Source organism: Nelumbo nucifera, chromosome 6 (genome assembly GCF_055504915.1).
Source record: "Nelumbo nucifera cultivar China Antique chromosome 6, China Antique-T2T, whole genome shotgun sequence".
NCBI classification, from domain to species: Eukaryota; Viridiplantae; Streptophyta; class Magnoliopsida; order Proteales; family Nelumbonaceae; genus Nelumbo; species Nelumbo nucifera.
Genome location: NC_142654.1, coordinates 9,730,734 through 9,750,967, shown reverse-complemented (window position 1 = coordinate 9,750,967; position 20,234 = coordinate 9,730,734). Strand labels below are relative to the sequence as shown.

The 20,234-nt window shown below is 40.1% G+C and overlaps 3 protein-coding genes and 1 long non-coding RNA gene across 4 annotated transcripts; 2 read left to right on the top strand and 2 right to left on the bottom strand.

Annotated features, from left to right (window-relative positions):
• Positions 1-2,104: 2,104 nt before the first annotated feature.
• LOC104587266 (uncharacterized) lies at positions 2,105-4,485 on the top strand. Its single transcript, XM_010244810.3, has 4 exons — positions 2,105-2,485; positions 2,571-2,643; positions 2,755-2,820; positions 4,136-4,485. Exons 1-4 carry the CDS (start codon positions 2,454-2,456, stop codon positions 4,208-4,210), a joined length of 246 nt encoding a protein of 81 aa, XP_010243112.1. The 5' UTR covers positions 2,105-2,453; the 3' UTR covers positions 4,211-4,485.
• Positions 4,486-6,423: 1,938 nt separating this feature from the next.
• LOC104587251 (uncharacterized) lies at positions 6,424-9,351 on the bottom strand. Its single transcript, XM_088890722.1, has 3 exons — positions 7,348-9,351; positions 7,123-7,214; positions 6,424-7,051 (listed from the first exon to the last, which is right to left on the bottom strand). The coding sequence occupies exons 1-3, from the start codon at positions 9,226-9,228 to the stop codon at positions 6,928-6,930; spliced, it is 2,097 nt and encodes a 698-aa protein (XP_088746848.1). The 5' UTR covers positions 9,229-9,351; the 3' UTR covers positions 6,424-6,927.
• A 1,644-nt stretch (positions 9,352-10,995) lies between these two features.
• Positions 10,996-16,402, top strand: LOC104591300 (uncharacterized). The gene is made up of 8 exons (XR_016077743.1): positions 10,996-11,906; positions 12,561-13,351; positions 13,450-13,556; positions 13,669-13,780; positions 13,889-14,126; positions 14,239-14,451; positions 14,542-14,821; positions 14,941-16,402. It is a non-coding gene; the product is annotated as an uncharacterized LOC104591300 (long non-coding RNA).
• Positions 16,403-16,550: 148 nt separating this feature from the next.
• LOC104591299 (putative glycosyltransferase At5g03795) lies at positions 16,551-19,732 on the bottom strand. The gene is made up of 4 exons (XM_019196079.2): positions 19,112-19,732; positions 17,880-18,310; positions 17,456-17,804; positions 16,551-17,333 (listed from the first exon to the last, which is right to left on the bottom strand). The coding sequence occupies exons 1-4, from the start codon at positions 19,553-19,555 to the stop codon at positions 16,656-16,658; spliced, it is 1,902 nt and encodes a 633-aa protein (XP_019051624.2). The 5' UTR covers positions 19,556-19,732; the 3' UTR covers positions 16,551-16,655.
• Between the last annotated feature and the right edge of the window lie 502 nt (positions 19,733-20,234).

Here is a 20,234-nt window from a genome sequence, read left to right as displayed (position 1 = left end):
TCAACTTCCTCAAGTTATGCCGCACCAAGTACTCTATGTTCTCCGGATAGAATTGGTGCTTGATGTCCTACTTAAATTCATCTTAAGTGTCAATGTGACACTGCCCCTGTTCCATGTATGCATAGCGCCGCCTCCACGATAAGACATCTGTGTCGGTTAAGTACCTAGTGGCAACACGTACCTTGGCTTGCTCATCCCTTATGTGCATGGCTTCAAAGTACTGCTCCATGTTCCATAGGAAGTTGGCCAACACCCGTGCATCCTTGGCACCATTGAAGTGAGGTGACTCAGGTGCCCTTACCTTTGGCACGTCCCATGGAGTCCCCACCTCATCTCGTGCTAACAGCTTCTTGCAGAGCACTATGTCTACCTTCAGCTCGTCCACATTAATTTGGACTTTGGCTAGGCTCCCCATCATCTTGGCTTCCAGCCCTTCCCATTCTTTGGCTTCCCCATGTCAGGCAAGATCCATGACCACCAGCCTGCCCTCCAGGCTATCAACTCGGCTGTCCATGTCTGTGAACTTGTCTTACTTGTCTCCCATGGCAAGCTCCAACCTCACCATCCTGGCCTCCAAGGCAGCAAGGACGTCCCTTGACGCTCCCCTTGTTTTCTTGGAGTGGTCCTTCTCCTGTTCGTGTGTCTTGCTATTGTCGAGTCCGTCCAACATCATGTCCACGCACAAGCTCCCACGCGCTCCTAGCAAAGTTGCTCTGATACCACTTGTCACGACCCGATTGCTCCCGTTGGCTAAGTCGTATGGCACTCACTTGGCCCTCCAAGCAAGTCAGCCAAACTGTACACCCAAGACCCTTCTTGCTAGATTGCTTAAGTGCTAAGGATGCTCACCAAGGCACACAAGCCAAGTAATGTAAGAGGAAGAAATCATATTGCACTAGAAGAAATCTTACAACTTGGATGTCTTATACAACTTCGAAACCTGTTGCAAATGAAGGAGGGGACCCCTATTTATACACTTACCCCCTCTAGGATACCTCTAGAACATTCTACTTTCTACACTCTTCTAGGGGATGCCTTCTCCATATGATACAATAACACTCTAGAAGAAGTCTAGATTACTCATAACCCCTATAGGTTGTTCCATACAAACCCGGATTGTTCCACAAAGTTCTAGAGAGTTCCACCAATATCTAGACCCTTCTAGACACTTGGAGAACACTCTAGAACACCCCAGAACACTCTGGACCAGCCCAGAACCTATAGAGTTGTCTAGAAGCCTCAAGAAACATGTAGAAAACCTCTAGCCAAGCACCCCATTTTGTCACTCCATGACACTAAATTCTCCAATAACAAGTTTGAAGTTGGGTTGCATAAATGGACACTAGGGGTGGAATCGAGCCGAACCGAGCCGAGCCCAATACTTGACTATTCGAGCTTGGTTCGTAGAAATAGTATCACGCTCGAGCTCGAGCTCAAGCTCGATTTGAGCTAGAGACTTGAGCTCGAGCTCGGCTCGGTTCATAGCTCACAAGTTCGAGCTCGACTATAAGCTAAGTTTTTTTTTTTGAAAAATTAAAATTATATGTATAAAATTATTATTTTTATTTTTTAGACAGGATTAATAATTATAAAAATTATTTAATATTATATATACAAATAAAATTGTAAAAATTATTTATTATTATACATGAGAAATAAAAATGTTATTAAAAATTATTTGTTATATATATTTATATGTATGTATATGTGTATATAAAAATAAAAATATTATATACATGTATGTAATATGTATACAATAAAAATTATTTTATTTAATATTATGCTTGCGAGCCTCACAAGCTGAGTTTTACTGGGCTCGAGTTCAACTCGATTAACAAACGAGCCTATATACCAAGCTCGAATTCAACTTGAAACTCAATTTAAATCAAACCAAACTCGAATAACTAGTGAAAAACTCGACTCGTGAGGTTTTCTTCTTTCGGGTGTTCTCATTGAGTGGGTCGGATGTGGGTCAAACATGCATGGGGTCAATGTAAATGGGTTGGTTGGAAAACAGGGTTCACCGAGGTCCTTAACGACATTTCCGGATTATTGGGAACATCTCCCCACGAGTAATAAATACTAAGTACGGGAGATATTCCTTATGTGCGGCGAGAATATGAAGTCGGTGTGAGGAGCAGATCCCAATTCCTTAAAGACTAGGGTTTCTCTCCCTGCAACTTCGATCCGTTATTCCCCTCCATTGTCTCTCTGTTTGGAGCACAATTCAGACGATCAATCGTTCTCTGATCATAGATGTTAATCTTTTCAGGTTTATTCTAATGTTTCCTTGGATCCTTTTTCTTCTTGGTGACAGTATATAGAAGACACCAGAGTTTCAGATTTCAGGGCTTTATCTCCCATTTTCTGGAGGCTGCATCTTAGTTCCTTCATATCACTTTCTGTTGCTAGGATCCTTTCTTTACATCCTAAGATCAAATTATCACCCGAGAATGGACAGCAAATATACAGCGGAGATGTTGAAGTGAGGTTTTCTTTTTGTGTCTCCAGGTTTTATATGATTGAATTAGAGATACGTTTACTGAACTGCTGGGTACTGTTGGGTACAGGCACTTGGAGAAACAGAGAGAGATCCTCATGGATGCGTATAGGTCAATGTCGCACGAACTGCATAGGCTTCAGGTGGCTCTTTGAATCCATTACTGGGTTATAGTACTTCATTTACATGTTTGATAATTATATGAATATGATTATTTCTGTTTTCCCTTATTTTAACATCTCTGTGATTTGAAGGTAGAAGAAGAGATGCTTATGCGCAAGTTTTACGAACTTATGTCAGCCCATGGCGTATTAAAAGAGGTTAGCTCCTTCTAGCTACAGTTGTTTTTTTTTTTCAATAAATTTTGTAAGTGTTATCAATCAAAAAAATAAATAAGTTATCTAGTCTTGAGTTTTAATTTTAGTGAAAACATGATTGAGACGATGAATTAATTTGAAAATGAAAGGAAAATTGTGTTATGGAGGGAGAATGCAGAACTGATAATGCTGACTGCTGACACAGTCTTATACCCATTTTACAAAAATAGTTTTCAAGGCATCTGCCCTTTGAATTAGAAATTCTGGAATGGACAAACCATACATAATTGGTACAATGAATTACTTCTGCAAATGAGGGGAAAATGAAGTATGAAGTTGTGCTGTGGGTGGGGAATGCGGAGCTGAGAATGCCGAGAATACTGATTGTCCTATTTTACAAAATAATGTTCAATACATTTGCCCCTTCAATCAGCAGTTCTGCAGTCAACATGCCATAAGCCTTAGAACTACGGGAATCTGGTGTTTCAGGTATGGGCAATTGTCAAATTAGAGTGCTTTTATCTCTACATCATGGGGATAACCGACCTGGGTAGCTTGTAGAACATAAAGAGAAAAGGATTCTGAGAAATATTTGGATCAGCATTTCTCCCTTCGGGAGTTTCTTGCACATTTGATTTTATCAATATTGTTATCAACTAATAAAGACTGTCAATGTTAATGAAAAAAACATCATGGGGATAACCTCACTAATTTCTCTCCCGTTACCAAAGTTTTGATGAGTATTCATTAAAATGATAGAAGTAAAAAAGAAAAGTTAAAATGATAAATTAATAATCTTATCACTGATGAAAAATCATGATAAAATATTGAACTTGTCAAATTGGGGATATACATCAGGTTCTGGTATGCTCAAGACTTGAAATGTATCCTCGTATTGTGTTGTATTAATAGTAGCAATTAAGTTGTTTTGTGTAATCAATGGCCATCTCTTGGAACAAAGGTATTTGCTAATGATTCTTCCTCACCTTGAGCCTCATTCCGATGTCATCTTAAGGAATGATAGTAAGCTTCTGGTCCTTAATGGTCATTTTTTTATTCCTTCTCCACTTTTGAATTTGAATAGCCAAATAAACCCCTGATGGAAGATAAAATTGAAACCGAAGCATCCCATTCTTTAACAAACTATGAAAATGTTGCGCCAATGAATTTTTTTATGATGGACTGGACTTTTTTTTTGGTAATCTACTGCAGTACTTGTTTGGTATTCTTAGATGTGTATTGGGTTGTTTAAAACTTCAGGATCTAAATTAGTTGCTTGTTAATGTCTTTTCTTCATTTATTTCCTCTTCTTTCGCAGGATGCCAACAGAGAAAATGCACTGAATGATAGGGAGAGTTCTCCATCAAATTGTGACACAAATAGTCAAAGATAATTTTGATGTCTGGTGGTGCTAAAATGTTGAACTTTTATAGATCATTGTAGGTAGCACCATTGGAGGTCCAAGCATCAGTCCAAAACTTCCAAGTTCCAACAACTTGCTGTCTTAATGGGAGGGGCCAAGATTCAACCAAGGAACCTTTATATTTTATGTACATATTTACTGATTAAAAAGGGATGGTCGTGAGAGTTATGCCTCTCGGCTCAAGCAAGTGGATTGCCTCACATATTGCTTCAACAATTGAAAAAACTGGTTTTCTACTTTGATCATATTGCTTTCTATTAGACACGGGCAGCCCTCCTCTTGAAATCGTGAAACAAGACCCATCAAAGGGGCCTGGAAATTGTAGAGAGCTCAAATATTGGTTCAGATTGGAAGGAGTAGCTTCAGTTTGTCAGGAGATCTGTAGCCATATTTCCTTAGCAAACTAATAATCTTCCCAGGCTCCTTGAACTTCCTTTCGTGTTTTCAGTCATGAACTTGGAATCACCTTCAGTTCAATCTCCTTTAAGCCTTGCTTCAGGAATACCCCAACATCCCACAACCATTCCAGATGTTGAGTATAGGTGTGGACGGGTAGCAAGTATCCTCTTGCCCTCAACAAGATGCTTTTTCCTGTTTTGCCATAAAAAACGAGAGTAGAAGACAGATATTTTTCCATGCCATTCTGCTCATAATTGTCCTTGAGAATGCCCATAATCCACATTGTTTTGAATATTAATTTGGTCATATTATTGACAAAAAAAAAAATTAATGTGGTCATATTCCTCATGGTAGGATGTATCCACGTGGCAAGATGTACAAGATTAGGGCATCCCAAAACTTTGTTTCTAACTCTGGTAAATGGGTAGGTCTTAAAATGGCAAGATATGCATGGGCATCATAAAACCTTGTTCATAAGGCCTAAAAGGGCTATATAGTGACCCTCGAGTGACCATGCCTCCTCAAAGATTTAGATAGCTTTAAGTGGGCTTGGTTGGATTGGATTGAACCTATAAATGGGTACTAATGATGTGGAGTTTAGGCCCCTTTTGTTTTTCAGGAAACCACCTACCTACCTATATTCTTTTATTTTCTTGGTAAACGAGACAGTGACGGTTTTAATCATAAAAGAACTATTATTAAAAGGGGTAATATTGTACTTTTGAAGTATTGGCAACTTTTTTTTAGATGGAAAAGTTATTTATCCATCTGGACCTAGGGAAAATGTATTTTTTTTTTTTTTGTGGATCTCACATAAATATGAGCACAGAATATAGTTATCTTAGTCGATGGGAACCAAAATAAAAAAAAAAAAACAAAGAACAGGCCCTTAGTGATAGGTAATGTTTACCCACACATCTATATGCCATATTGTTATCCTGGAACATGGACTAATTTTTTTATTGGGCCTGCATCCAGGGGCCCATATTTTAGCAATTTTGCATATTTTCCCACGTTCTGCTTCTGCAATTTTGCTACATTATTGATTAGCTACAATCAAGACCCTACCATTAAAAGCAACCAAATAGCCTACAATTACAAATCAGTGGCTCAAACTCTTTTCCAGTTTGGCTTTGAAAGAATCTTTTTGCTTTTGGTGGATATCTTCTCGTTGTAACTCCTGTTGATGATAAATGAACTCAGCCTAAAAAAACCGAAAATAATAGTAATAAAATGACAAATTATTCTTAGGCTGTGTTTGGTTGGTTGGGGGAAGAGGGGATTTTTTCACAGGTTTCCCGAAAGATTTTAGTTAAATGGTTTTATACACCAGGAGGCAGCCCTCCCAAACTGTTCATGTGAATGACAATTCACTGTAGATTTCTTTGATGAAATTGTTTGTACGAGAGCAGAAACTTTGGGCCTCTACTAGCTTCTCGATGACAGAATCCAAAGAAAACCATTCAGCAACTCAGCAAAGAGCATTTAAATGGATTATCAGAACTCGAGAGAATTTTTCGAACTTAGAGGTGTTCTTCAGGCCTAATTTCATTTGCATCGGTGCTTTGACTACGCCCGAGCCGGTAGGGGCGTATTAAATAACTCTTAAAGACATTTGTATTATTTTCAAATGTCACTCACGTTTTAAAAAGTTCAAATACTGAATTATCGCAAGTTCGGAGACCAAAATTAGGCACAAAACTAATCGAAAATTTTCCCTAAAATTAAATCAAAAGTAAGCCGTGCATCATTTGCACTCTAAAACAAACATAGAAATATATATATAGCATGACAACACAAACCAAAATTTTATTCAGGCAGGAAACTACACCCTCAAAAGGATTTCAACCGTTTACAATGGGTGACCCCACGACTCTTTCTTTCACTCTACTCGTGGGACCATTTACTGGCTTTATCAAAAGACTAATACCATCTTCCGGATCCGAGTGGGTTAAGATTAACCCGACCCAGGAACTGCCACCCCTCACACATGGACACACAGACAAATACGTAACAACCATAAATCAGCAACATATACAATCCGCTCAATTGATTTATACATAGCACGAACGGATTTTGGTTTTTATCCAAGTTCCTATGAAAGAAAATAGCTGAGACACCCGGATATGTATCTCTAGACCCGGAACACAAAATACAAAAGATCACTCCCCTACATCATATATTCATATATCCATTAAGTATCTACACACATCTGACGATCACTTCTTCCTGTATCCATCTGTTTAGTGGATCCTCTCTCTACCCAGGATTCCCACATCGTTGAATGTCTACCCAGCCATCTGATTCCAGCCAATCGACACTGTTTCGCTCGGAGTCGTCTTCGTCTCCACCTTTATCCTCTCCTCAGAGCTTTGCTCTTCTGGATATCTCACCTCCACCTTGCTCCGCTCCCTGCGTTACAGATGATGTTTAATGGATTATACTGTAAGCTTCACAAAAATGAAAGAAAAAGGCTAAAGCACCTATCGCTTGCCACGTCCTTGTATTCCTCTCCTTCCAACCTCGGCCGTTCCATCTTCTGTCTTGCCGACTCCTCCGTCTCGCCCATCTTCTCCTGTAAAAGCCATTTCAGTTTTCATTCATGGCTTCCTCCAAATTCTTTCCTTAGTTTGTTATAGCTGCATCGAATTTAAGAGAAACCCAAATGAAAAAAATAAATAAATAAATTGCTTTGGTTATTCATTCACCTTGGCTTCCTGTCCAGTCTCCGCTGTCTGCTGATTCGTCTCGGCATTCTTACCTGTCAAGAATTCCTTTGCCTGTGTAGCTGCATCGGCGGTAGAGTCCTTGAGTCCTTTCATCCTTTCAGCCGTCGTATCCTTTCCCTCCTTCGTCTTCTCAGCAGTATAGTCCTTGTACTGACCCGTCTTCTCCATTGTTGCATCTTTCCCCTCCTTCGCCTTATCGGCGGTGTAGTCCTTGTATTCACCCATCTTCTCCATTGTTGCATCTTTCCCCTGCTTGGCCTTATCGGCGGTGTAGTCCTTGTACTCACTCATCTTCTCCATTGTTGCATCTTTCCCCTGCTTGGCCTTGTCGGCGGTGTAGTCCTTGTACTCACCCATCTTCTCCATTGTTGCATCTTTCCCCTGCTTGGCCTTATCGGCGGTGTAGTCCTTGTACTCACCCATCTTCTCCATTGTTGCATCTTTCCCCTGCTTGGCCTTATCGGCGGTGTAGTCCTTGTACTCACCCATCTTCTCCATTGTTGCATCTTTCCCCTGCTTGGCCTTATCGGCGGTGTAGTCCTTGTACTCACCCATCTTCTCCATTGTTGCATCTTTCCCCTGCTTGGCCTTATCGGCGGTGTAGTCCTTGTACTCACCCATCTTCTCCATTGTTGCATCTTTCCCCTGCTTGGCCTTATCGGCAGTGTAGTCCTTGTATTCACCCATCTTCTCCATTGTTACATCTTTCCCCTTCTTGGCCTTATCGGCAGTGTAGTCCTTATACTCACCCATCTTCTCCATTGTTGCATCTTTCCCCTGCTTGGCCTTCTCAGCAGTATGGTCCTTGTACTCACCCATCTTCTCCATTGTCGCATCTTTTCCCGGCTTGGTCTTCTCAGCAGTATAGTCCTTGTACTCACCCGCCTTCTCCATTGTCGCATCTTTCCCCTGCTTGGCCTTATCGGCAGTGTAGTCCTTGTACTCACACAACTTCTCCATTGTCGCATCTTTCCCTTGCTTTGCCTTATCAGCAGTGTAGTCCTTATACAGACCCATCTTCTGCATGGTTGCGTCCTTGCCCTGCTTCGCTTTGTCTACAGCATAATCCTTGTATTCGCCCATCTTCTCCACGGCGATGTCCTTGCCCTGTTTCGCCTTGTCTACAGCATAATCCTTGTACTCGCCCATCTTCTCCACGGCGACGTCCTTGCCCTGCTTCGCCTTGTCCGCAGCATAATCCCTGTGCTCGCCCATCTTCTCCACGGCGACGTCCTTGCCCTGCCTTGCCTTATCTGCAGCATAGTCCTTGTACTCACCCATCTTCTCAATGGTGGCGTCCTTGCCCTGCCTAGCTTTATCGGCGGCATAGTCCTTGTACTCGCCCATCTTCTTCATGGCCGCCGAGTCATTTGTCTCCCTCGCCTTCTCTGCAGCAGAATCTTTATACTCTCCCATCGTCGACATGGTCGAGTCCTTCCACTCTTTGGCCTTATCCTCCGTGTAGTTAGTATATTCACCCATCTTGTCCCTCCCTTCCTTTGCTTTCTCGGCCGTGTAATCTTTGTATTCACCCGTCTTTCCAGCCACGGATTCTTTAGTCTCCCTCGCTTGTTCAGCCACAACGTTTGCACCTTCTCTCGTCCTGTCGACCGCTTCCTGAGTTTTTCCGGTGACAGCTGCTTTCGCTTGCTCGTAAGTACCTTGCACGGCCTTCAGGACGGACACGGTGCCCTCTTGAAGGGTTCCGAGAACGCCCGTTCGGTGCTGTTGTGGTTTGTCTGACACCGTCACATCTACTTCTTCGAAGTCAGGATCCCTTCTATCAGAATCTGTGAGCTTGGAAGCTGCCGCCCTTGCAACAGCATCAGACCGGTCTTGCTTAACTTGCCTAGACGCCATGGTCGTCCTGGTTGTTGGATTAAACCTCTCCGTCGAACGCTGCAAATCAAAACACTCGGTCGAGTTGTGACAGTCTGTTATTGTGTTCCTTTTCACTGGTTCAGGCGTTCTTCTGCGTGGTTGATGTTTATGAAATCCTTCAAGTGTCGAAGGCAAACAACCGGTCGTCGCGGTCGAGACTCTCAGATCCGACACGTGTGAACAAAATGTCCGTACACTGGACACGTATATAGACACGTATCAAACAAACAACCATCCATGCATCTCTCCTCCGGACGTGTGCAGGTGTAAAGTGGCGCCGGCCGCGGGCCGCTACGGTAGGGGTGAGCATTATTCGGTTAAAACCGAATAATCGAATCGAAAATTTCGGTTTCGGTTTTTTCGGTTTTTGGATAAATTGGTTCGCTTTTTTAGTATTTGGCTATTTCGGTTTTCGGTTTTCGGTTTTAGTTTTTGATATTAGAATTTCGATTAACTGAATTAATCAAACTTTTTATTATTATATGTAATATATAATATATAATATATAATATATAATATATAATATATAATATATAATATATAATATATAATATATAATATATAATATATAATATATAATATATAATATATAACATATAATATATAATATATTATATATTTATATATTAATATATAATATACTGAAATTTGATTTCATAATATATATTTTATAATATATATAATTTTGGTTTCTATTTCGGTTTTTATTTTTTTAATTCGATTTTAAACTGAATGCTCACCCCTAGCTACGGGTTGTGCCGCCCTCCCTAGTGAAAAATTAGGGGATTGGCCCGGCACGGCCCACAGTCAGGCTCGTGTGAGCCCCTGCTGTGTTGCGGGCCAGGTTGACCAGTGGGCCGAGCCTTGGGCCAAATCGGGCCATGCATCGGGCCAAAGCTATTTATTTAAAAATATTGACAAAAAACTTAGGATTTTAATTTTATATGAATTTTATGTAGAGGTATAAAGTGTGGGCCGTGCCGCCCTCCCTAGTGAAAATTTTGGGGGTTGGCCTGGCATGGCCCATGGCCTCGGCCCATGCGGGACTGTGGCTTGGGCCGTGCCGGGCTAGGCCACAGGGCGAGCCCTGGGCCTGGGCAGAACTGGGCTAGACTGATCTTTTTGATTTTTTTTTGTTTTTTTTGAAAATTTTGATTTCTTTGTAAATAAAAGTGTAAAACTAAAAGTTGAAACTTCAATAAAGTTGGAGAATCAAAGAATTAGCCGATCAGAATTGCTCTGATTGTAGAGAATTGAGAATGTATGAGTATGAGAGAGAGAGAGAGAGAGAGAAGAGATTAAGACAAATGTTGAATTGGTATGATAAGATTGGTGGAGGATAGGGCTATTTATAGGAATTGAACATAATTCAATTGCCCAAAATACTACAAACTAGTTATTTTTTAGTCGTTAAGTGGGGTATTTTGGTCATTGTAAATTTTTTTATAACTTTACCTAAAAAGCCCCCCTAAACTAGTTGTTATATAGTTATTGGGGGCATTTATGTCATTTTTCTCCCCTCTATAAGCAAAATACATAAATACCCCCTATATAGTCGTTTATAGCTATGGGTATTTATGTAAAAAACCCCCCAAAAAGCTAAAACTAGCCCTTGGGGGGGGGGGGGGGGGACGGGGGGACGACTAGTTTTTAGACAGGCCAAATGCGGCCCGCTACAAGCCCTACAAGCCATGACGGCCCGTGGACTACAAACCCCTGGCCCAGCATGACGAGGCTGTTGTGTCGGGCGTGTCCAATTTCATGTCGGGCCGCCGATGGCCCGGTCCGATTTACACCTCTAGTTTTATGTATACAATTGCATATATATACAATAATTAAATAAATTAGTATAATAAAATTAAAAAAAATATTTATTTTATTAATATATTATATACTATATATCATTATATAATTATAATTTATATAATATTATATAAATACGTATAAAATATATATAAATAATATATATGGATTGTGCTGGGCCGGGCTACGTCGCAGGAGGCACGGCCCACTCGGTCGCAGGAGGCACGGCCCACTCGGTCATATCATGTTATGCCAACCTGTGGACCTAAAACCCCAGGTCCAACACAGCCCACATAATCGTGTCAGGCCTGACATGGCCCGCGGACCATCATGCCGGGCTGTGCTGGGCCGCAATGCACATGCAAAGAGAACGGATCTATTCCTCACACATGAGCGACTCACACGCACATCCTACCATGCATTGGAACAGATACTTCTCAGTTCACGCGCTCCGTGAACATGTACTTAATCTGTAAACTCTTCTTAATCCGTACTTAACCTGTACTTTACTTAATCCGTACTTAATCTCTACTTAATCCGCACTTAATTCTAGCATATTACTTCCTATAAATATCATCCCTCCCTCTCACTCGGATTCCCATCCTCTCCTTCTCAATTCTCACACACTCTTCCCTCTTCAGTTTTTCTCGGCCGGCCAAGTCTTTCTTTCCGTCTCTTCAAGATGATAAGAGAGTTCTTGCCCTGCATAGCCATGATCATGGTTCAAATGGGCTATGCTGGAACGAACATTCTCAGCAAGATGGCCATAGATTCCGGCAAGAACCTTCTTGTCACGGTTACTTATCGGCGTCCATGCATTATAATCTGTCCATTCTTCTATTTCTGTGGGAGAGGTATATATAATTAATATTTTCTTTCCTGCTTCTTTATTTTTCTTTGCAATTTTTGTTATTTAATCAGCTGTAATTTCTTTTGAAAGTTTTATCATTTTCTATGTTTTTTATTATTTCTAAATATAATTTTATTTAATTTTCTATGTCTTTTCTATAATTTTTACTAATATATAAAGTATATATATTTTTTACCATTTTCCATGTCTCTATGCTCTGGTTTTTCAGAATGTTTTCTGCAATTTTTTAAAATTTCTATTAATTTTTGTAGCTTTCCTACATTTTCATACCTTTTGCTCTTTTCTCTGATTTTTTACACTTTCTTGGATTTTTGGTTATTTATTTGCAATTTTTGCTTTTTGTATATTTTTCGTGTTTTATGCAATTTCTATTTATGTAAAATTTGTATATTTTTGCATTCTTGTATTTTACTACAATTTTATATGTTTTTTTACAATTTATATTTATATATTTATTTATTTTTTTCATATGCTTTTCTGTGGGATTTTTTCAGTTGGACGTGGTACGGTTTTATCAATTTCACCCACTTAAAAAAAGGATAATTTGGAAAAATCTACGTGGATGACTAATGTACGTTGGATCTTGTTTTTTGTTTTTCTTTTGAAATTAAGATTGGTAATTTGCTTGCATTTGCAGGATAGCCGGGACCCAGTGCCTCTATTTTACTGGGCTCAAATATTCCACGCCAACCATGGGATGTGCTTTAGCTAATTTATTACCCGCCGTGACTTTCATCATGGCTGTTCTGTTCCATTCGGGTATTGCCTTAGATGTTGAGAATACACACCAAGTGCTCAATAAAACTTATTAATCATGATTCAGGGGCTTATGGTGTATAAAAAATGTCATGGTGTATAAAAAATGCAGGGTTTCTCTCTGCATCCAGCCCACTTATCCCAGTTAATGTATTTTTCATTCAAACATTTTTACTTTATCTAATTATCCATTATTTTGTTATTTTTGTTAAAATAATTAAAAATAAAAAATAATGAAAAAGAAAAACGTAAATGAATCTCAATTCCAATTTCTTTTTTCATTGTTTTTATTTTTAATGATTTTGATAAAGATAACAAGATAATGAAAGGCATCGTAAATGAGTCCCAATTCCCAACCCAACGGCACATTAACTGTAACTGGGACATGTGTTACACAACTATTACGTATTCACTCATTGTGCTTACCATCGTCTTCCATGGCCAACAATATTCTCTGCCAGCTTGGTCTGTTAGCATTCTTTCTGATTGCAAGCAAGAAGTCTACAGTACTGCCAAGAAGTCTACAGTCTGTTAGGCCCTTAAATGGGTATGGAGGGCTGAAGACATTAGAGATACTGCTGCTGAAGGCAAGGGTTTTATTTCTGCTAAAGGCCTTAGGGAGCAAAAGTCGGTAACTAGTGATGCAAGTGACTACTTGTGGTACATGACAAGGTCTATTGCTTAAATGTGTTTTCTGAAATTCTTGTTAAAGGAATGGTTGATTTGATCTTTTATTTAATAACTTCATGTTTCATGTTTGGACGCCACAGCCTAAAGCTTGATGATAATGATCCTCTTTGGTGCACTGAGGATAAAGTTCTCCGGGTGAATACTAGTGGTCGTGTCCTTAATGCTTATTTCAATGGAAAGTATATAGGTAATTTCAGTCCTTGCTTTGTTAACCAGATGTTTGTTGAAAAGTGGCTCCATGATGGAGCCTCCATCTTTTCTTCTTCTTCTATTATTTAATTTCGTTTGGTTCAACTTAGGATGCCAATGGGCTCAACATGGACGTTATAACTTCGTCTTTGAGCAAAAGGTTGAGTTGATTCCTGGCGAAACAATCAAATCTCATTGCTTAGTGCTACAGTTAGATTACTGGTACTTCTTTTCCTGGAAAATTCTTGTTGGACTGTCTACTCAAAAACCCTTCTGAAACCCAAAAAATTTATTTATTTTTTTCTGCATTCTGCAACTTTTTGTGAGTAGAATTATGGGGGCCACTTCGGTACTGTACCTGTTCTGGGACATTTGGTCCAGTTAACTTGATTGGAAAGAAGAAAAATGAGGAAATAGTTATGGATCTTTCATCAAACGAGTGGAAGTATAAGGTTAGCTTGAATGGTGAGCATCATAAAATTTACAGTGATTTGTCAAGTCTGAGTATTAAGTGGCACACAGAAACAGAGAAACTCTTCCTGCAAACACAATGATGACTTGGAACAAGGTATGCTTTCATTGTTCTACTTCTACCATGGTTACCTGCATATTCCTGCAGTTTCATTACAAGTCTCATTTCAAAGCAAATTTTAATTTTTGAAGTTTCCTTTTTTCATCAGACAACCTTCAATGCTCCTTTGGGAACAGACCCTGTTGTTGTGGATTTAGTGGTATGGGTAAGGGGCATGCTTGGGTGAATGGCCAAAGCGTTGGGAGATATTGGCCAAGGTTCCATGCTGAGAATGGTGGTTGCAGTGACAGGTGCGACTATATCGTGGAACCTACTCTAGTTCGATATGCTTGACTCAATGTGGCAAGCCAACCCAAAGATGGTATGATAAATGGCTTTGCAGAAGTTGGTCTGATTGTTTTGTATTGTTTAGAAAAATTAAGCTCTTACAGAGTTCTACAAATTTCATTAGGTATCATGTGGCACAATCTTTCCTCCGGGATGATGGAAACACATTGATCTTGTTTGAAGAGATGGGTGGCAATCCTTCTTCAATGAACTTCAACACAGTTACTATTGGAACAGCATGTGCTAATGTCTATGAAGGAAATAAGTTGGACCTGACATGCCAGGGTGGTCGAACCCTTAGCCAAATTCGATTTGCTAGCTTTGGTGATCCACAAGGCATATGTGGATCTTTTGCCAAGGGATGTTGTGAGGCTAACAATGATATATTATCTCTTGTGGGGAAAGTATTATCTCTTTCCCAACACACATTTGCATTTCTACTTTCATTTTGATTTCTGATAATTGTTCCTAGCTTTTTCTCAACTTTGATTGTGTAATTGTGTTTTATACCTGTTTTTTGCAGGCATGTCTAGGAAAAGAGAAATGTTCTATTGATGTATCGGAAAGGAGATCACATCTCGCCCCACAGCACATCCCCGCCGTGTATTGGGAACATCTCCCGATGATGACATCATTGGGACTGGTACTATCATTAGGAGATGTTCACAATACACAGCGGGGATGTGTTGTGGGGCGGAGATGTGAACTCATCGGAAAGTGCTCTTGGGGCTACAAATTGTGACAAATTCATAGCCCAGAGATTAACAGTTCATGCTGATTGCTACATTTCTTTTATCTGTTTGTTCCAGATTAAGTTTAGAGAGCTTTAAGTCTTTCTGCCTTTTTTTTTGTCTTTAGGATGTTTAAGTGTGGTTTTTATTTTATATAGAGGATTGAGGGAGAGAATGTTACGAAAAATGAAAAAGTAATCATGTAATTAGCTTGCTAATTAATAATATTGAAGTTCAATACTTCTATTCTATGAAGTCTTCTTTTTAATCAGGACATTAATTACTTAAGCTTTACTTGGACTTCTGGGTCATGTCCCTTTGTTTGATTTCAACTTTGGTCTTAGCTTTGCTTTTCCAGCTCAAGTGGCCTGTTTCAGTGTACAGTACGTCCCACCCTGAAGTAGGTGCATGGTATATATTTACCCAGAGGAAATGGGCATGGCTTCGGTTTCAGGACCCACCATAGACTTGGCTTTAATGTTTCCTCTCAGAAACTAGATAGTTCATCTAGCTTTTGAATTCTAAATTTGTAAAGACATTGTGGAGACCAGACCAGACCAGGGATCTAACCTCCAAGCTCGAAGCAAGGTCAGAAAATTCCAAAAGAACAAGGCCATGGTTTGATAGAATAGAGAGAGAGAGAGATTTGTTGAGTCCAAAATTTGTTTGAATTCTGTAATGGGTTTTATTTTATTTTGCTAGTACTTTCTATGAAGTGTAAATGAAATTGTACTGCAAACAAATAAAGCCCAAGGAATTTCACAGAACAACTAGAGATTAAATGCTCATTTATGAAGATTTCAACTGTGACTTAAGAGATTGAATGCTCATTTATCAACATTTCAACTTTGTCAGGAGATTAAATTCTCTCATTGATGTCTTATATTGCCTCTATTTGAATTCTCAAAGTTCCTCAGTCAGATTACAGGATGATCAAAACGATCGCTTATCTTTTTGGGTACCTCCAGGCTCCAGCTCGGCTTCTTGCTTGGCTTACTATTCTGTGTTGGAAGCCGATTCTGTAGCTGTGCTTGAGGCCAACCAGTTAGCTGAGAAGATGAATGCCAGGATTTGTATTATTGAATTGGACAACAAGATTATTATTAGTTTTTTTGCAGCTGGTATGGAAGATTGAAGCCAAGAGGTGGTTTTCATTTTCAGAGAGCGGTTACTCTTATCAAACCGATTGAGCCTAACCTTTTCTTTTCCTCCCCGGAGTGGGAATCGTGTTACTCATGATTTAGCATCTGTATTCAGGCTCATTATCAATGATTTGGTCCTACCCCATAATGGATTTCATAAAAGTTAGAAAAATGCCTCTGCTTTTTCTTTGGTTCTTAGTTGGTTTGATTAGTCTGTGTGCTAGCTGTTGTGCTTCAATCTCCCACTCACACAGTACATAGAACATCATAAGGCTAGCTCCTTGACTGAAACATTTCAAGTATTATTTTGACAACATTTTCTGATCCTTTTTAATGCACATTAATGGATTTCAGAGTCCCGCGAGCTATGACTGTAATTGTAAGTCGTGAATTCGAACATTCAATCTTCTAAGCCAGACAGAATGAAGAATCATGTGGTAGACATCAAACCTCTTAGGTGGGAAGTTCACTTCGAAATGCCTCCTCACCTTGAGCCCTCTTCGCTGCATTCTTATGTACTGCCTTGTAGAGATACTCAGCAAAATTCTTTTCAGGTTGGGAATTTCGCTCACTGGAACCTCAACCGAGAAGGATTTCCAGTTCAGAACATCGCTGAATGGTGGGACGTAATGGTCTGAGATCAACACAGGAACACATCCTGCATAGATTGCCTCCACGATTCTTGGGCTCGCAACTTCATACCCACTTGGGCAGATGCAGTACTTACTCTTCTTCATCATGTCGTAGTACGACAGGCCTTTCGGGAGGTACTCGTATACCTTTACATCTTCATCTTTGTTCTTCCAGTGTTCTAACAGAACTGGTCGGATGGGACCGTGCAGCCCTCCGGCGAAGAATCCGAGTATAGGACGACGGGAAGGGGATGGACCGCCGATGAATCCCTTGGTTTCTCCGGTTCTGAGATTGATTTCCGGGAAGGATGCATCTTTGGCTGGGTTGAATCCTTCCGAGGTGTTTGCATTGCACAGAACCCGGATGCCATTTTTGTATAGATGTGGAACGTAGGAAGATGTTAGTGGCCCCTGTCAGAAATGAGAGAAGTTAAGTTGTTATCTCTCTCGGGCATACATCAAACACATTTGATCGGATGACTGAGTCCAAGCCGTCTTACTAGCCTAATCTACCCAAAGCAAGAATATCTTACCCAATCATGGCAAGAAAGCATGAAGTGATCGGCGGCAAGGCTCCTATTCCAATATGGGTATTTTCCGGCGATGAGATTGACATAATCGATCACCGTTTGTTTTATGGGGCCAATGTCATGGGAGTTGGGCACATAGACGAACCGAACCATCTTTGTGACACTGAAGGGAAGGAAGAAAACGTGAGCCTCTTCAGGATTTCTGGTTCTAAAGCGTTTATCCATCTCTATCTGGTGAATGAAGTTTCCCTCCATGGAATATATGCTTCTACATGGACCATCATGGAACAACGGTGGCTCTCCTTCGTCATAGATGAAGATTTTGAACTGTTTCTCCATTTCCAAATAGCTCCTGCAATTGAAAACAACCATCTAAAATTCAGCGAAAGAGGAAGGGTGATGACCCAGAAAGATGAATGTGGTGTACCTGTGAAAGGCTTGGGCATTCCAGTACATGGGACCTTCTGGAACGTAATCGAAATCAGAAGTTCGATTCCCCTTCTGATGAGCTGCTTCTCTTATTGCAGCCCGAATCTTTGCAAGACCTGATTCCATCCTCTCTAGTTGGCTATGATTTTTCTGCATTTTAATTATTGTGGCCGAAACATCAGACCCATTAAGCCTTTCTGATTTGCTATCTTCTTCTGCCACCTTCACGAGTATGGGTGCAACATCAGACCCATTAATCCTATCTGATTTGCTATCTTCCTCAGCCACCTTCATGATTATAGGAGCAACACCAGACCCATTAAGCCTCTCTGATTTGCGATCTTCCCCCGCCACCTTCATTACTGCGGGAGCAACATCAAGCCCATGATGAACAATTGGAATCCTCAGACCCTCTTGATTTCTGTCATCCTACAAGAAAAAATGGTGGCAAACAGTAAGAAAGAACAACACTAGAAAAATAACAGTTGAGGCCTTCGTAGTGCAAATTCTAGTGTAAATGCTTGGGAGTGTAAATGGGCCGAGCGTAAATCCTGATGTACTTTTGCACTTATGCTTCAGATTTGACCCCTTTTTTTGCCAAGTAAAATTGAGACTAAAGATGTGGTGGGGCCCGTATCATATAAGATAATTGAGGTAGGAGGAAAAGGTGCAAATTTTGTATCAGTTTTTTGATGCAAAATTCGCACTACCAATAAATACAAATGACACAAAAAAGTAAAAATTTTATGCAGATAAAAGCATAAATCAGAGTTACATATACAGACAAACGGATACAAAACTAATCCGGGTGCGTTCAGATTTGCACTGAAAACAAACAGGCTGAAGTAAATAAAAAAAAAAATGAATGAAATGGCATAGCTATGATGGTAAGGATATCAATTCCAGCTTTTAAACCTGGAGTTTGGAAGAGGACTAAACAAATTCTTGGACGTCAAATAACACAGAAGGAAGAAATAATTTATTTCACTCCATATACCCCCAAAAATCAAAATAATCCGCAGATACAGAAACATTATTGTACATTAATACATTCTTATACAGGAAAATACATGCAGAAGCTAACAGAGATCTATGAAATTCAAGAAATAAAGAACAAGTTCCAGAAGAGTGGAAAAGATAAAGGAAAATTAAGCAGAAGCTTCTCTCACCGTCTCACGGGTCGTTGGATATAAGATTACAAGAAAAAGATAAAGGGACTGAAGCTCTTACAGGTGGTTGGAGTTGAAGAATCTCTGGAACCATCTGTGGTGAAGAAGATTGGTTGAAGATAGAAGAATCAGACTGAGCTTCTTCTACATGATGAACAGGAACCGCCTTTGGATGTATTTCCAAGCGTCTCTCACTGTCTTCAGTCGACAAACCAGTCACCCTCATTCTAGCAACAGTTGTAGTTTCAGTAGCTGTTACTTTTGTTTCAGAATAAGAAGAAGAAGAAGAAGGAATACCAGCTCCCCATAGCAAAGGATAATAAGATAAAGGAACCCAGGTAGAGGTTCCTGATGAACCCACTATACAAAGAAGCCCAGATAAGAAAACCAAAGAAACTACAACCAAAAGGAGCTTAGGAGACGAAGACGATGAAGGTACCCAACAAAATGAAACCTTGTTCCACATCTTCATTCTCTCTCTCTCTCTCTGTAGATCTCTTAGCATTCTGCAGAGATAGAGATGTTTTAATTCGGATGAGGATACAGAGAGCAAGAACTAAAGGAGATACCTTTCTCTCTCTCTCTCTCGTCGGCTGTCACTCTGGACGTTCCATTACAGAAGGCAAACATGGGCTGCTTTGGTTGGTAAAGAGCAGAAAAACATCTGGTGACGAAGCGTTGTTCCACGAAGCCAGGCGTCAACCTGCTTGGCCCTTGATTCTGACTTCCCCATGCAAATTTCCAGTTTTCCATTTCTGTCCCTCTTAGTCTTAGACAGTTAGACTCTTAGCTTGGTATTGGATATCAGAGCATCTTTGGGATATTTGAGTCAATTCACCTGTTCATCTTTATTACCGAAATGCCCCGGAGATGCTGAAGCATCGGCAGCTCTCGATACCCCATCGCATCGGAGACCTTTTATTAAATGATGAGATGATGATCAGCTCGTCTCCTTTTCTTCTTACAGTTAATGCGATACAGCAAAAGTACAGAATTGCCCTTCTCTTCGGCTTTTTATATTTACCCCGCAATGGAATTTTAACAGAGAGGGGTGTTCCTGAAAATTTATCATTTGAAAATATCTCGTTTCTGGTGTTTGGAATTGTAACTTCATTTGGATCTCTCGCATCCCGTAGCCAGTGTTGGAAATTGGAATAGAATTTTACTTCGCTCAATTCAAAATG

What these genes read in the sequence shown, in the direction of transcription:
- LOC104587251 (XM_088890722.1), bottom strand. Translation starts at nt 9,228, where the DNA reads ATGGCGTCTAGGCAAGTTAAGCAAGACCGGTCTGATGCTGTTGCAAGG. An exon ending in AGACTGGACAGGAAGCCAAG is followed by an intron (nt 7,215 to 7,347) that starts GTGAATGAATAA and finishes TGGCTTTTACAG; the next exon opens with GAGAAGATGGGCGAGACGGA. An exon ending in AAGGACGTGGCAAGCGATAG is followed by an intron (nt 7,052 to 7,122) that starts GTGCTTTAGCCT and finishes TCTGTAACGCAG; the next exon opens with GGAGCGGAGCAAGGTGGAGG.
- LOC104587266 (XM_010244810.3), top strand. Translation starts at nt 2,454, where the DNA reads ATGGACAGCAAATATACAGCGGAGATGTTGAA. An exon ending in TATACAGCGGAGATGTTGAA is followed by an intron (nt 2,486 to 2,570) that starts GTGAGGTTTTCT and finishes TGTTGGGTACAG; the next exon opens with GCACTTGGAGAAACAGAGAG. An exon ending in CCCATGGCGTATTAAAAGAG is followed by an intron (nt 2,821 to 4,135) that starts GTTAGCTCCTTC and finishes CTTCTTTCGCAG; the next exon opens with GATGCCAACAGAGAAAATGC.
- LOC104591299 (XM_019196079.2), bottom strand. Translation starts at nt 19,555, where the DNA reads ATGCTAAGAGATCTACAGAGAGAGAGAGAGAGAATGAAGATGTGGAAC. An exon ending in AATGCCCAAGCCTTTCACAG is followed by an intron (nt 17,805 to 17,879) that starts GTACACCACATT and finishes TTTCAATTGCAG; the next exon opens with GAGCTATTTGGAAATGGAGA. An exon ending in TGCTTTCTTGCCATGATTGG is followed by an intron (nt 17,334 to 17,455) that starts GTAAGATATTCT and finishes CATTTCTGACAG; the next exon opens with GGGCCACTAACATCTTCCTA.